The sequence below is a fragment of the Cervus canadensis genome, chromosome 20, assembly GCF_019320065.1.
Source record: "Cervus canadensis isolate Bull #8, Minnesota chromosome 20, ASM1932006v1, whole genome shotgun sequence".
In the NCBI taxonomy this organism is placed as follows: domain Eukaryota; kingdom Metazoa; phylum Chordata; class Mammalia; order Artiodactyla; family Cervidae; genus Cervus; species Cervus canadensis.
Genome location: NC_057405.1, coordinates 31,858,959 through 31,872,180, shown reverse-complemented (window position 1 = coordinate 31,872,180; position 13,222 = coordinate 31,858,959). Strand labels below are relative to the sequence as shown.

Genomic DNA, 13,222 nt, shown 5'->3' with positions numbered 1-13,222 from the left:
GTGAAATGTATGAAGTAAGGGTACTTTAGAATTTTATGTAGGATATTGGTTCTGATATGTCTTCCAAATGCCTCTTTAAAAATTTTAACTAAAGTAAGAATTTTGTGTGCTTGTGAAAATCTTCCAAAGGCAGTAACTTGTGGCTTTAGAAATGGAAAATTTGCTTTAACTTCTAACTTAGTTGGAATATGCTTAATGGGAGATAAATTTATAATACTTACTTTTCCCCCTTTTCCGGCATGTGAACTTGCATTTTTTTTAAAAAAACACATAATAGGATCTGGAATCACAAGAGAGAGATAATCTTGGAGAAGCTGGGATCCTAAACCCAACTGTGGAAAGAGAAGACAAATTTGCTAAAGATCAAGGACTCCGTGTTGTGAAACAGGATGTTGAGAAGCTGGAGAATGGTAAGAGTTTAAGCAAATGATGAGTCAACATCCCTTGGGAAAGAATGGGTTAATATCCCCTAATATCTTCCAGCTGAACAGTGAACTGGTTATTCGGAACAAGAGAAGGTTGAGACAGTGGTAGGGGGATTCTTATCAAGAGTCACAAACATCTGAAGTTTTGAAGGAAAGAAAAAGAATGATGACTTTAAGTCTTTAAGTATATTTAAACACAGAATATCAAGTATAAAAATGAAATTTATAGTGAACTGATCATACACAAATTAGCTAAAACTGGTTTGTAAATTAAGATGAGAGTTGTTTTCTTATTTGAAAATACTGACTACTATAAAATCCCGTTTTAAAAATTTGATTTCATACAGGGTGGGAAAGAGAAGAACTTTCTAAAAAGCCAAAGGAAAAGACATCTTTGTTGGAGAGACAAGGAAAGCCAGTGTTGGAAACTGGAAGATACCAAGTGGAAATGTACCAAGTTCAGAAAATTGATAAACTGGAAGAAGAGGAAGAAGAAAGGCTAAAGAGAGAAATACTACTTGCTAAACTGAATGAAATCAACAGAGAACAAGACTCTCAGAATGTAAAATATCCTTCTCTGTCATTGCTTCCTGACTTGAAGCCAAAACTGCATTCCCCAAAGAGAAACCCCAGAACACACATGTCCTCCGGATCCTCAGAGAGATTATTTAACGGGCATCATTTGCAAGACCTCAATCTTTCAACAACGAAAGGAGATGGTCAGAATCCAGGCCACTCTCGAAGCCCAGCCTCTCCAGATGAGCTTGTGTTCGGTAGCTATGTGCCTTCGTTTGCAAAAACATCAGCGAGGTCAAATCCAGTTAGCCAAAAAAGTGACCTTTTGGATTTCTCAGGAAATAATACAGAGAAATTTAGTAAAGACAGTATAGATTCAATTACCAGACAAAAAAGAAAAGCCACCCTGATGGAACAGCTGTTTGGTACCAGTGGTAGCAGCAGCCTTTCCTCTAAAAGCAGTGACCCAAATTCTCTGGCTGTCACTAAAGAAGACTGTGACCCTCTAAATTTTCTCCCTGGGGATAAAAACAGCCGGGGTAGGGAACATAGTGATGATGATGACTTTTTCCTCAGCGAAGGAAGAAGTTTTAATCCTAGTAGACACCGATTAAGACATGCAAACAGTAAACCAACAGTAAAAGTAGTTGATTCTGCAGAAGATGAAATTGAAGAAGTAGTGCTGAGATGACTGACTAGAATGTTTTTTTCCAATTGTAATTATTAGGATATTTTAATACAGTATTTATTATGAACATTTAGGCTTTCTAATATTAAAAAGTCCTCATTAGGGATAATTTTTAGTATATAAATACAGTGAAAAGTAGCTGATACCACTAGTAGCTACACACATGTAGCTAGTTTGCCAATAAGGAAGGAGGCTCTTTTGAATGAAACCAGAAATAGAGATGTATCTTACTTTCTTTGTCCAAATAGAGATGTATCTCACTTCCTTTTTGCAAATAGGTTTTACCTCTTGAATCAACTCTATGAGGAGTTTTACTCCATAGGCATACACATTCATTTTCTGTTTTATCCCTATTATTATTGATCCTATCCTCACTGAGCTAAGTACAGTTTTCCTGCTGATGGTTGTGTGGAAATGGAGAGATGCTGTAGGGAGCTGGTGCTACTAGGAACCTCTCCACTGTGACGAAGAGTGAAGGGGGTCCCTTTCTTATACGCCAAGACTGAGCTACTCTTAAGTGGAAACAGTGACAACATGGGAATTTCCCATTCTTCTGGAGGTAACCACAGTTAAATGGTACTCATTTCTCAGTGACAGAGTCTCATTATCACTTACCTACAGCTGTGCTAACTCATTAGGCTGAATTCGGAAGACGTCTTTCTGTTGGCACGAACGACGCCCTCCCTGTCCTGGCTTCCAGAGGCTCCGGTGCAGTGTAATCGGTAATTCCTCTCCTTGAACTCCTAATGCTATCTGTGTCTCAGTGACTGGTTGTGAGAGGTCATACCAAATGCATAGAATGGAAGAAATTTCACTCCACTGGAGCGAGATTTGCAACTCAATTATGATTCCAGAGTAACGTAACTTGGAAATTTCGGTATGTACTTTAAGATTTGAACTTACTGTCAAACCAAAGAGACAATGATCATGTGATACCATTGGACTTAAGAGGACTAGTTTTAAAGCAGCCTTGGTGAAAAGTGCTTTACAGATGGAGCTCCTCCCTTGCTGAGTAGGGTGGAAGATGTTTCTGTGCAGAAGGACACACTGTGCAGAAACATCTTCCACCCTACTCAGCAAGGGAGGAGCTCCATCTGTAAAGCACTTTTCACCAAGGCTGCTTTAAAACTAGTCCTCTTAAGTCCAATGGTATCACATGATCATTGTCTGCAGCTGCAGAGGAGTCAGGGACCTTGGATTATGCTGGGCATGATTGGTCACTAAGAAGCAGAAATATACCAGCGGCCTAGGAGAAAGCGCAGTGCGAATGAAGAGTGGTGGGAACAAGTGTATCAGGGCAAGAATAAGTGGTGATTGGCACTTGTTCTAAAATGAACTGTTGTTTTCTAGAATTTGCTACATATTTGTTCATAGTAGGATTTCTGATGCCAGGCATACATACTGATCAGGGGATTAGAGTTACTATCTTGAGTTCATATAAATGCTTATTATTGAATATAATTTCATAATTATCTGACAAGACTTACTGGTTAGGTCTCTAATTACAAGATGTACTACCTACATCTTCTAAATTGTGTTCCTGTTACTTACTAGGAACCAAATCTCTCAAAAGTGCTAAACTATATCAAATTTTTTTATAAAGAGATTTTTGGATTGATATAAATAAGCATTTACTACATTATAAATCATTCTAATATATGTAAACCACAATATTTTTGTAATGCAGGTCTTGATAAAATATTATGTAATGTTAATGTTTTTCATAGCTGCTAATTTTTCAGCCAAAAGTATTCTCATTTTTAGGCTGTTTTTGTATTAAAGGCTCTTTTCTTTCAAAAGTCCTTTAGTAAAGTTTTAAATTCAGGTCATTTTAATTAGTCTCTTTTTTCTACTTGATGTTTTCCAGTCTTTTTAACTAGATGTAATAAGGCAGAATTGTTAAAATTAAATCTAAAATTAAGTTATAGACTTGAAGCATTATGGAGTTAAGCATTAAAATTGGAGATTAAAGTGTACAGAACGAGTTTTTCTTTATGAACAAACCTTAATGGATAACTTTTTTTTCTAAATGTCAAGTTAAATTTATTTGTACTCCAAACTATTGCTAATAAAAATTTAAAATATGCTGTGACTCTGTTTGAATGATACTTTCCTTAGGTCACTTAGGAAATATATAGTGGAAATAAAACCTGAAAGGTTTTTATTTCCTTATTCACCTTTTTAATTTTCCTTTTCGGTATTTTTAGTTGAAGTAGATGAATTTGCCTTAAATCAGGTTAGACAGTATGCTTAGTCTGATCAGATAATTAGTTTTAATTAATCATTTCACCCTTAATAGCTATCATAATGGCATATATTGCTCATAATATTCAAAGGTAAGGAGGATTAAACTGAATCATAAACCCACTTCACAGCTCACTCACTGTTGTTCTGCTCCTCCTCTCCACCTCATTTTCAGACATACCTCACTTCTGCTGTCCTGGACTGGGTGTTACTCGGGTAGAGCCCGCAAGTCGGCCTGGTGAAAAGGGGACGGGAAATTTGTGTTACTGTGACAGTGTGGACTTTCTAGGATTAAAGAAGTTACCATAAATTGTCAAGAAAGGATCTGCTCTTAAAGCTTTTTTTCCTTCTGCACAATAAGTGCCCCTTTCACATTAAAGTCCTCTTTTATATCACTTGAAAGTGCTTTTTTACTTTTGTGAAGAGCATGGCATGTATTCATTCATTAACTGAGTGCTTCCTGAGGGTGCCCTGCTCAGCATTAGGTGCCAGGAAGAGGAAGACCCTGCCGCTCCCTCAGTGTGGACGTGGAGCAAGGCCACCCCTGCCCTTTGTCCACTCCCCAGGTGTCCTCGGGTTCCTGCACTCACTGGTCTCTTATAATACTGCTTGGGCTTCCCAGGTGGTGCTAGTGGCAAAGAATCCGCCTGCTGATGCAAGAGATACAGATTCAATCCTTGGGTCGGGAAGATGCCCTTGAGTAGAAAGTGGCAACCCACTCCAGTATTCTTTCCTGGAGAATCCCATGGACAGAGGAGCCTGGTGGGCTATAGTCCATGAGGCCACAAAGAGTCAGACGTGCTATGAGGAGTAAATACTTAGGTTAAGGTTTGGCAGGGTGCCTGGTACCTGACAAATAGTAAACTTCAACTGTCGTCACAGCTATTTATAGACTTCCCTTTAGGGAATAATTGGAAAAAAATAGAGCATAGATGTGTACATGATATACTGACACTATACTTTGAGTACAATATAAGCAAAAAGAGCTTCTAAACCTCTGAATTAAGAGAAAACATCTGTACCAAATAGATCGTGCCTCTTAGGCCTGCACTTGGCATATCCCTTACTGTATTCAGCACTAACCATGCAGCGTGATTGATGAGCTGCTTCCCTAATATACAAATGAGTAGAATAGCTAAATTTTGGAAAGGTTTTCTGAGGACAGGTTTAGTGACATAAGGAGGAGTGAGAGTTAGCCTCATAAAACGACAATGAAATCCAAAAAACCCAGGACTTCAATCACTTAATGCAACGATTTGTGTACCAGAGCTCCCTCAATGTCTGTGTGTGTCCCTGGATACCGCCCTTCCCCTCTATAAGATGGGCTAATTATAGTCTCTAGCTTGTGGTACTTGCATACGTTAAACGAGTTGATGCATGAAAAACACTTAGGACTATCTGATGCTCAAGTTGTTGATATTTTGGAAAGGTAGTGGAGGAAAGGGGGAATGATGTGGTATTGTTGAATTCTATATGTGGCTGTTGGCATTTTTAATGTACATGCTCTATTTCATTGAATCCTCACAAAGTTTTTTTCTAAAGAAGGTACTTATTGCTCTCCTTTTATCATTGAGACTAACAGGTTGCAATATGTGCCAAATCTATCATACACAGGTAATAGACTACATTCACTAGTCTCAGTTTATGTCCAGAGAAATAGAATATTTTAGGAAGAGTTTTGCATTAGTACTTTTTAAGTGGTAAAAGACAGATACCTAAATTTCTGAACCAGGAGATTATTTTGGCTTGAATCTGGCAGGTTCAAGAAAATGTAGTTTGCTCTGGAGATTAAAATAGGAGTCCTTACTCTGCCCACCTCTCTGCCTTGCTGGGTATCATTTCCAGTTTTAACTCTACGTTTGCTAATAGTATTGGAATTAGCAGCCTCAAGCCACAGCATCCCTTCAGCTTGCACCTACCTCAGAAAGAGAAAATCTTTTCTGTAGTTTTGGCAAAGGTCTGTTTGGCTAGTTGATGTAACGTGCTCGCCTGTAGGGCTGGTGGCAGGGGAGGGGTAGACACCCTAGTACATCTCTTCATGGAATGATCAGTATTGCTGTGGAATGGGGAAGGCATTTTTCTCTGATGACACTTTGGATACATAAAAAGAAAACCATATTTACTACATTGCCCAATTTGTTAAAAATTAATGGCTATTGCCTGGTGGCTCAGATGGTAAAGAATCTGCCTGCAATGCAGGAGACTCAGGTTTGATCCTTGGGTTGGGAAGATCCCCTGGAGAAGGGAATATCAAGAGGATTCCATGGACAGAGGAGCCTGGTAGGCTATAGTCCATGGGGTCACAAAGAGTTGGACACAACTAAGTAACTAACACTTTCAAAGAAAGAAATATTGGAAGGTTCTCAGTGGAATAGCACTAGTTACTTACTCAACAAGCCTTATTCCTAGGAACAAGCCATTTTGGGGATAAGATCTTGCTATGAAGTTCATTTTGTTAAAGGTGAGCAGTTTCAGCAATAGATGAGTCTGCAAGACATTTAAACTATGCTTTAGAGTTTATCGGAAAGGCTTAGACATCCAGATACATATTTTCTCATACAAATGCTACATTTGTGAAATCTACATCCATAGAAAACAAAGATATTCCACCTCAATCCAGAGCAGAACAAAAATTAGAAGTAAGTGACCAGGGTAGGGGAGAAAGAACCCAGGCTTTGGGGTTGGGAGTTTGTAACTTAAACTACTTGCTACTTTGGTCAAATAATTTTTCTTAAGGTTCCTCAGATGCAAAACAGGGCAGATCATATCTTACAAGGGTATTGTGAGGATGAATGAGATGATATATTCTCCAGAGAATAAAACTGTAGCATGTCAGCAGAGGGAGAGCACCACCTCATCAGTATTTTACTTCTATCTCAACACCCCAAACTTCTCTTTAACAAGAGACACTTGCTAATGTGGAGCCGAAGAAGCTAAACGTGCTGTTTTACCCTGTGATCTGCCATCTTGGAAATGGCTCTTGTCTTTACAGACCCACGCGGAGGTTACGGTCTTTCGCAGAAGGCACTTTGCTGCTTCTGGGAATCAGCAGCCCTTGGGAGGAGTAGTTTTACACACATAGTTTTGCTTCACCAACCGTTTCCATGGAGGAGGAATAGATGGCAATCAGGAGCCCACACTGTGGTCTGCAGACGGCATTGAAATGCAGGGTGAAGCCTCCTGGCCTCGGAGCGAGGGTTGCCCTGAATAGCATGGCCAAACGTGGCTGCCTTGCCTCTCTCTTTAACTGACCTGAGTATCAGATTTCAGAATTCCTGTCCCACGTGATATGTGATATTGATCCTGGCTAGGTATACTTTTCACCCAGTCTATATAAAACAGGACATCATAGATGTCAGATTTTTTTTTTTAATCCTGATGAAAAGAACCCAAGAGTTACCTACCTACGCAATCGTGGATACTGAAAACTGGGTACATCTGGGAGCAAAGGTGTAGTGGAGTCTTTTCCTTCTCTAAGAAATTCCCCCTCTAAATCTTTTTTTTTTTTTTTTTTTTTTTTTTTTTTTTTGGGGACTGCGGTCACATCCCCGCCCGCCGGACCAGCGGCTCCGCAGGGACGGGCCTGCAGCCCCTAAATCTTAAATTTAGCTTCAATATTTGCTTTTAGTCTCAATGATATCTGTAATATTTGCTCTCCCTAAGCACTTACAGAGGAGCTTCTTGAAGTAATCAGCACAGATTTGTTCTTTACCTAAAATATTTTCAGTCGAGAAGAAAATCTGTTCATGTTATCACCTCAAACATTATCACCAGGGTTCAGAATCAGTGCTGCCTGTAACTCTGAAGTCCAACTGTATAACAAATACACACTCCTTGGTCCCAAGCAGGAGTATGGCATTTCCCTGGACAATAACCACAGTTTTCCTCTTGAAGAACAGACTCAGCATCATTTAACTAGACATTTGCTTTATACTTGCAGTAGTTCTCAAAGTGTCTCACCCCCCGACACACACCCCGCAGAGCTGCTGCAGTGTCCCCTGAGAACTTGTTAGAAATGCCAGCTCTTGGGCTCCTCTCCAGACCTCTGGAACCAGAAATTCCCAGGGATGAGACAGTCTGTATATGAAGAGTCCCTCTAGGGCATTTCAATGCAGCTCAAGTTTGAGAACCGTTGCTCTAAGGTAACACAAGGCGGTGAGGGTGGGGGAATGTTGCTCTACAGACAGACATGGCTGCCTGCAGGATTTTGCAACTTTGAATCCAGCACTTAGGACTTGGGGTCACAGTGTGCAGATTCAGGATATGGACTCACCTTTGTCCATCACACTGCCTGCAACCTAGACTAGAAATACTCCACCTTTTTATGGCTATAACCAGATACGGTCTGTCAGCTCTCTGTGGATAATGTATCAGAAGATTTGATCTAGTCTTCTAATTCAAACTAGTCTTCTATCAGAAGATTTGAACTAGGAAAGCGAAATGCCTTTGAACAACCAGCGCCAAAAAGATTGGGTCACTCCTCCATCACAGCCTATAACCCCCAAGCTTCCAGAAAAACCTAAACATCCTCCAACCCTCCCTGAAGCAAAACTAATCAATGGGGTTTACATCTGAATTCTTTGTGAACATACATTTTGTCATAGAAACACTTTTTTAATTTAATTTTTATTTTATATTCAAGTATAGTTGATCCAGGTGGTGCAATGGTAAAGAATCTGCCTGCCAATGCAGGAGACACGAATTTGATCCCTGGGTAAGGAAGATCCCCTGGAGTAGGAAATAGCAACCCACCCTAGAATCTTGCCTGGACCCTTTAAAATTTACAAAGCACTTTCCTAAGAGCTTCCCTGGTGGCTCAGACGGTAATGAATCTGCCTTCAATGCAGGAGACCTGGATTCCATCCCTGGGTCAGGAAAATCTTCTGGAGAAGGGAATAGCTACTCGATCCATCATTCTTGCCTGGAAAATTCCATGGACAGAGGAGCCTGGTGTGCTGCAGTCTGTGGGGTCACAGAGAGTGGGACATGACTGAGCAGCTAACACCTGCACTTTTTTCACTTCGTTGTTGATTTACAATGTTGTGTTATTTTCAGGTGTATAGCAAAGGGACTCAGTTACACATACATTCACTCTTTTTCAGATTCTTTTCCCATACAGGTTATTGGAGAATTTGAATATAACTCCCTGCTATATAGTAGGTCCTTATTATTTATTTTATATATAGTAATATGTATATGTTAATCCCAAACTCCTAATTTATTTTCCCTTTCCAAGACCCAGTCAATTTCTACAGTAAATAAATTTTAAATGGTAAATTTCAAACAGTAAATAAATAGGTGTCATGGAGAAAATGTAAAGAATAGGAGCTGGTTGCTATTCAGACCCTCAGAAAATAGGAAAAAGACAAACTGTCTTGGAGCAAGCTACTCAAAATATGATCTGTGGGCCTGTCCTTGTTACTGTTATAAGTACTGCAATCAAGGGCAAACATTTAGAAACTTCTAGGGCAAGTTTATTGGATGAATTAGGAGTCTGAGATTAGTAGAAAGTTTCTTAAATTTAAAAGTTCAGCTTTCTTAAGTTTGAGAAGTATATATGTGTGTGTGTGTGTACTTAATGACCCAGGCAAGTAGCTTCTGTACCTGAGGTTTAAGAAATATTAAAATTATCTAAAAGAAATTAGCCTGTGTGCAGGGACTATGTTAAATAAAAATGAGACCTAAGTATTCAGATTTCTTGAGTCCATTCCTTAGTGTTGGTGAAGGCAGATGTAAATAAACAAGAATGCCTATAGATGTCCAGAGGAAGTTTTTATTTATAAATAAAGTAGGTCATGTTTTCACAAGTGTGGATTTTGTTTGCTATACAGAGTCTCCATCTGTCTTTCTCTGGCTTCTTAAAAAAAAAAAAGAACAAACCCTACCTCATCTAGGACAGAACTGTTTCTACATAATCTGTTATAAACAGATATAGATATAAACAGATACAGATGGGGCCAAATATCAAGCCAGGTAAAATAGTGGGGGTGATTACTGGGTGTGGGGGTGATTACTGGGGGTGGTTGAAGGAGGTAGTGGTGATGAAATTAGCTCTATTTCCAAGTGTATGGTCAAGAGAAATGTGTTTCTCCAGGGCTTAGTCTCCTTAAAATACATCAATGCATCACCACTAGAAAACATACATGTAGGCAGTACCTTGAAAATGTAGTTGGGTTTCAAGTTTATCTACCAAGCTACTAGTATTCCAATGTAATTTTTGACCCTTAGACTAGCAAGCTCTTAGAGTAAATAATATATTGGTTCTGACACCCCTACTATTATCATAACTTTACCAATTTCATTGCTACTCTTTTTGATAAACATGTTCCAGAGTAAAAATTTCTCTTTATAGTCAAGAAATTCTTCCCTTATGCCCTTTTACCAACAGTGCTAATTTTCAGCTGTGGGCTTAATTTCTGTTTCTGTTAAAATTCTGTTTAAGTATCTTTTTGATTAACTGCATAGTTTGCCGGAGACCAGCAGCATAATTAAACTGGTGTATATTGTCATCTGGGTCTTTCCTTAGCTCCTGAGGGGTTGCTGGGATACTCTTTTACAGGCACAATTCTCTTGACTAACTGTAAAACCCAGATTACCCAAAGTAGCATTTTTATTGATTCATAAAAATACAGGTCAGGATTACATTTAAATTTATAGCAAGATGAGTGTTATATATCTCTGGAGGCTTTAAATTTTATAGAAACGTGTGTAGGTACCCTTACAAAGGTTGTGTTTTGAATAACACATTCTTAATAATTTAATGGATGAAAATTAGTCACTTTTTTTGGGGGGGGAGGAATATTCCTTTGTGTTGCACAACATATATATGGATTTAGCACTGAAAGAATTCTGAAATTTAAATTACCACTAAGAAAGACATCTCTACTGTGTCTATAGTACTGCCAAAATCCTCTTGTGATTATTATAAATATTATTTATTGGTCTTTTCAACTCCAAAATTTCTTAAAATTGCCATCATCATCTCTGGTTGATTTAATGAAATAAAATCAAGAAACTTACAAAGAAAATCAATTTCATCTGTAATGGTTTGGTGTGATTGGACCGCTGTTTCATAGGTTAAATTCTAGCAAATGGTTTTAATTGGTTGATATTTCTTCTAACAATTGATTTATAGCTAATAAGTCTGAAAATAACTGTACCTAAATCTACTCACTGCCCATCATCCGGGTGTTCACTTATTTGTCTATTTAACAAGACTTTATGGAGCTTCTGTTATACAAAATGCAACTTCCTAGAAGTCAGAGAGGACTTTTGATGACATAAGGGTTTCATTTTGGAGCAATTACTTCTATACCAATGTGGAAAATGGGTTCAACTGTTTAGGAATTGCAGATCAGAAAAAAAGAATGATGCCACCAAGATGGTAACACAGATCATTCCTGACGTGACTCCCCTTCCCAAAAGAACAACTAACAACTATGCAAGAAGAAGACATCACTGAGCAAATCTCAGAACACAGAAATGAGGCTGAAGCACGTCCTGCACCACACAGACCGAGACAGGCTGCATTAAAGGGTGAGAGGAACAGCTACGCGCTGACCGCAGGGCCTTCTCCCCAGTGTGGCACCTGCCTACAGCTCCTCCAGTGGCAAAGGAGCGCACAGGGGTGACATCCAGCACCCCCAGCACTGGGGGGTCACCTCTGGGAACTCCTGCTCTGGTTTCGCCCCATGGGAATCACAGAGTTCTGTGGGCTCAACCACTGGGAATCTGACTGGGACAGACAAAGGGAGGGGGGCTTCCAGCCAGCAGCAATGGGGTCTTGGAGGACAGAGCTCCTGCTTGCAGAGCACACACAGGAAACCCAACCAGCAGCCTGCTCTGCTGCAGCCCAGCTGGCTGGCACAGTCTGGCCAGGGAACTCGGGTGCACCCAAGTCTGCCTAATTCGGGTCTCCAAATGAAGAGTTCTCCCAGCCCTGCAGCCTGGTCTGCCCACATCCAGCAGAAGAGCTGAGTTTTAGCCCCCCTCCCAATCCTCCATGGGGATCACGGCTCCCAGCCCCTCGTACCAGAAAGCCTCTTCAGGAAAAGTGGGGAGCTGCCTGAAGTGGGCTCTCCCAGCTCCACCCAGGCAGAAGTCGGGTCACAGCCCTGCCCACCGTGGAGTGTAGTCCCTGCCTGCCCCCATCTGATGGGAAGGGCTGACAAGAACACCCGAACACCTGGAAGCTGCACAACCCAGCAATTCTTGAGCTGATGGGCAGGTGAGTGGGCAGAACGGGCGGTCCCCAGAGCAAAGCCAGTAGCACCTGTTCAGCCAGTGAACCTGGGGCGCAGGCTGACTTGAGTCAGGACCACAAAGAGCACCAGTGGCCTTGGAGCTCAGACTTAGCTGATGAGCTCGGGTCAGGAAACGAACTCAGAGCCCCACTTGTTGCTGAAGACAGTGGTCAGCCTGCCTAACCAGGGAGCCTCAGCAGAGCACACAGCGGGCTCTGCAGCCCGCCCGACAGCCCTGCTGACAGGTCAAGTGGCGATTGAACAGACAGTACAGCCCGTGTCTCTCCCCGTCTGCAGGGCAAAGCTGCTGGCCTCACGCACTCTTCAGCACACGCACTCTTGCCTGATTTAGGTCCCAAAACAATGAGCCTCCCAGGCCCTGGGTCCAATCCTGTAACCCCGCGAGGGCAGGGACGCTAATTCATAGCCCAGCCCACTGCTGAGGATAGCACCGGGTCTGGACTGTCTGGTGAGACATCCAGCGAAGCCAAGCAATAGCGAGGCCATCCTGCAGCCCCACCTTTGCAGGGAACCAAGCCAGCCGTCCACCCAGCTGCGCTCAGCCAGAGGCACACCCACCCCTCCTGACCTCAGAGCTCAAGTAGTTGCCTCAGCCAGAAACAGACCTTAAAAGCAGCCCCCTACCCCTCGACCCCATCCAAGGATGTGACCAGCAGAACGCATCCAGAAACCCAAACTGAGCTGACTGGTGAAGAAATGTCTCTGCCCAAGCAAACCTGGAAAGTTCAGAAGAGCACACCACTCAAACACAGAGATAACCGATGCCAAGAATCAAGGATCCAAAAAAAAAGAAATCAGGAAAATGTGACACCACTGAAGGAAACTATTAAAGCTCTGATAACTGACCATAAGGAAATGGAAATCTATGAACTTTCAGTCAAAAGGATTCACGATAATCAGTGTATAAACAAAACAAGAAGTTCATAACAGAAACAATGAAAAGCAAACAGAAATTCGATAGTTGAACACTAAAATAACTGAAGAATTCAGTAGAGAGCTTCAGAAGCAGAGTTGACCATGTGGAAGGAGGAATCAGCAACCCGGAAGCAGGACACTTGAAATTATCCAGTCAGAGGAACCCAAAG

At 41.1% G+C, this 13,222-nt stretch overlaps 1 protein-coding gene across 3 annotated transcripts in view; it reads left to right on the top strand.

Moving 5' to 3' along the window:
- LCA5 (lebercilin LCA5) overlaps positions 1-3,715 on the top strand; it is a 55,733-nt gene extending 52,018 nt beyond the window's left edge. For all 3 annotated transcript variants that reach the window (XM_043439457.1, XM_043439458.1, XM_043439459.1), the window contains 2 exons: positions 278-410; positions 773-3,715. In XM_043439457.1, the coding sequence (XP_043295392.1) occupies positions 278-410; positions 773-1,632 (993 nt within the window). In that variant the 3' untranslated portion in view covers positions 1,633-3,715. The remainder of the gene's footprint in view (positions 1-277; positions 411-772) is intronic.
- The last annotated feature ends 9,507 nt before the right edge of the window (positions 3,716-13,222 follow it).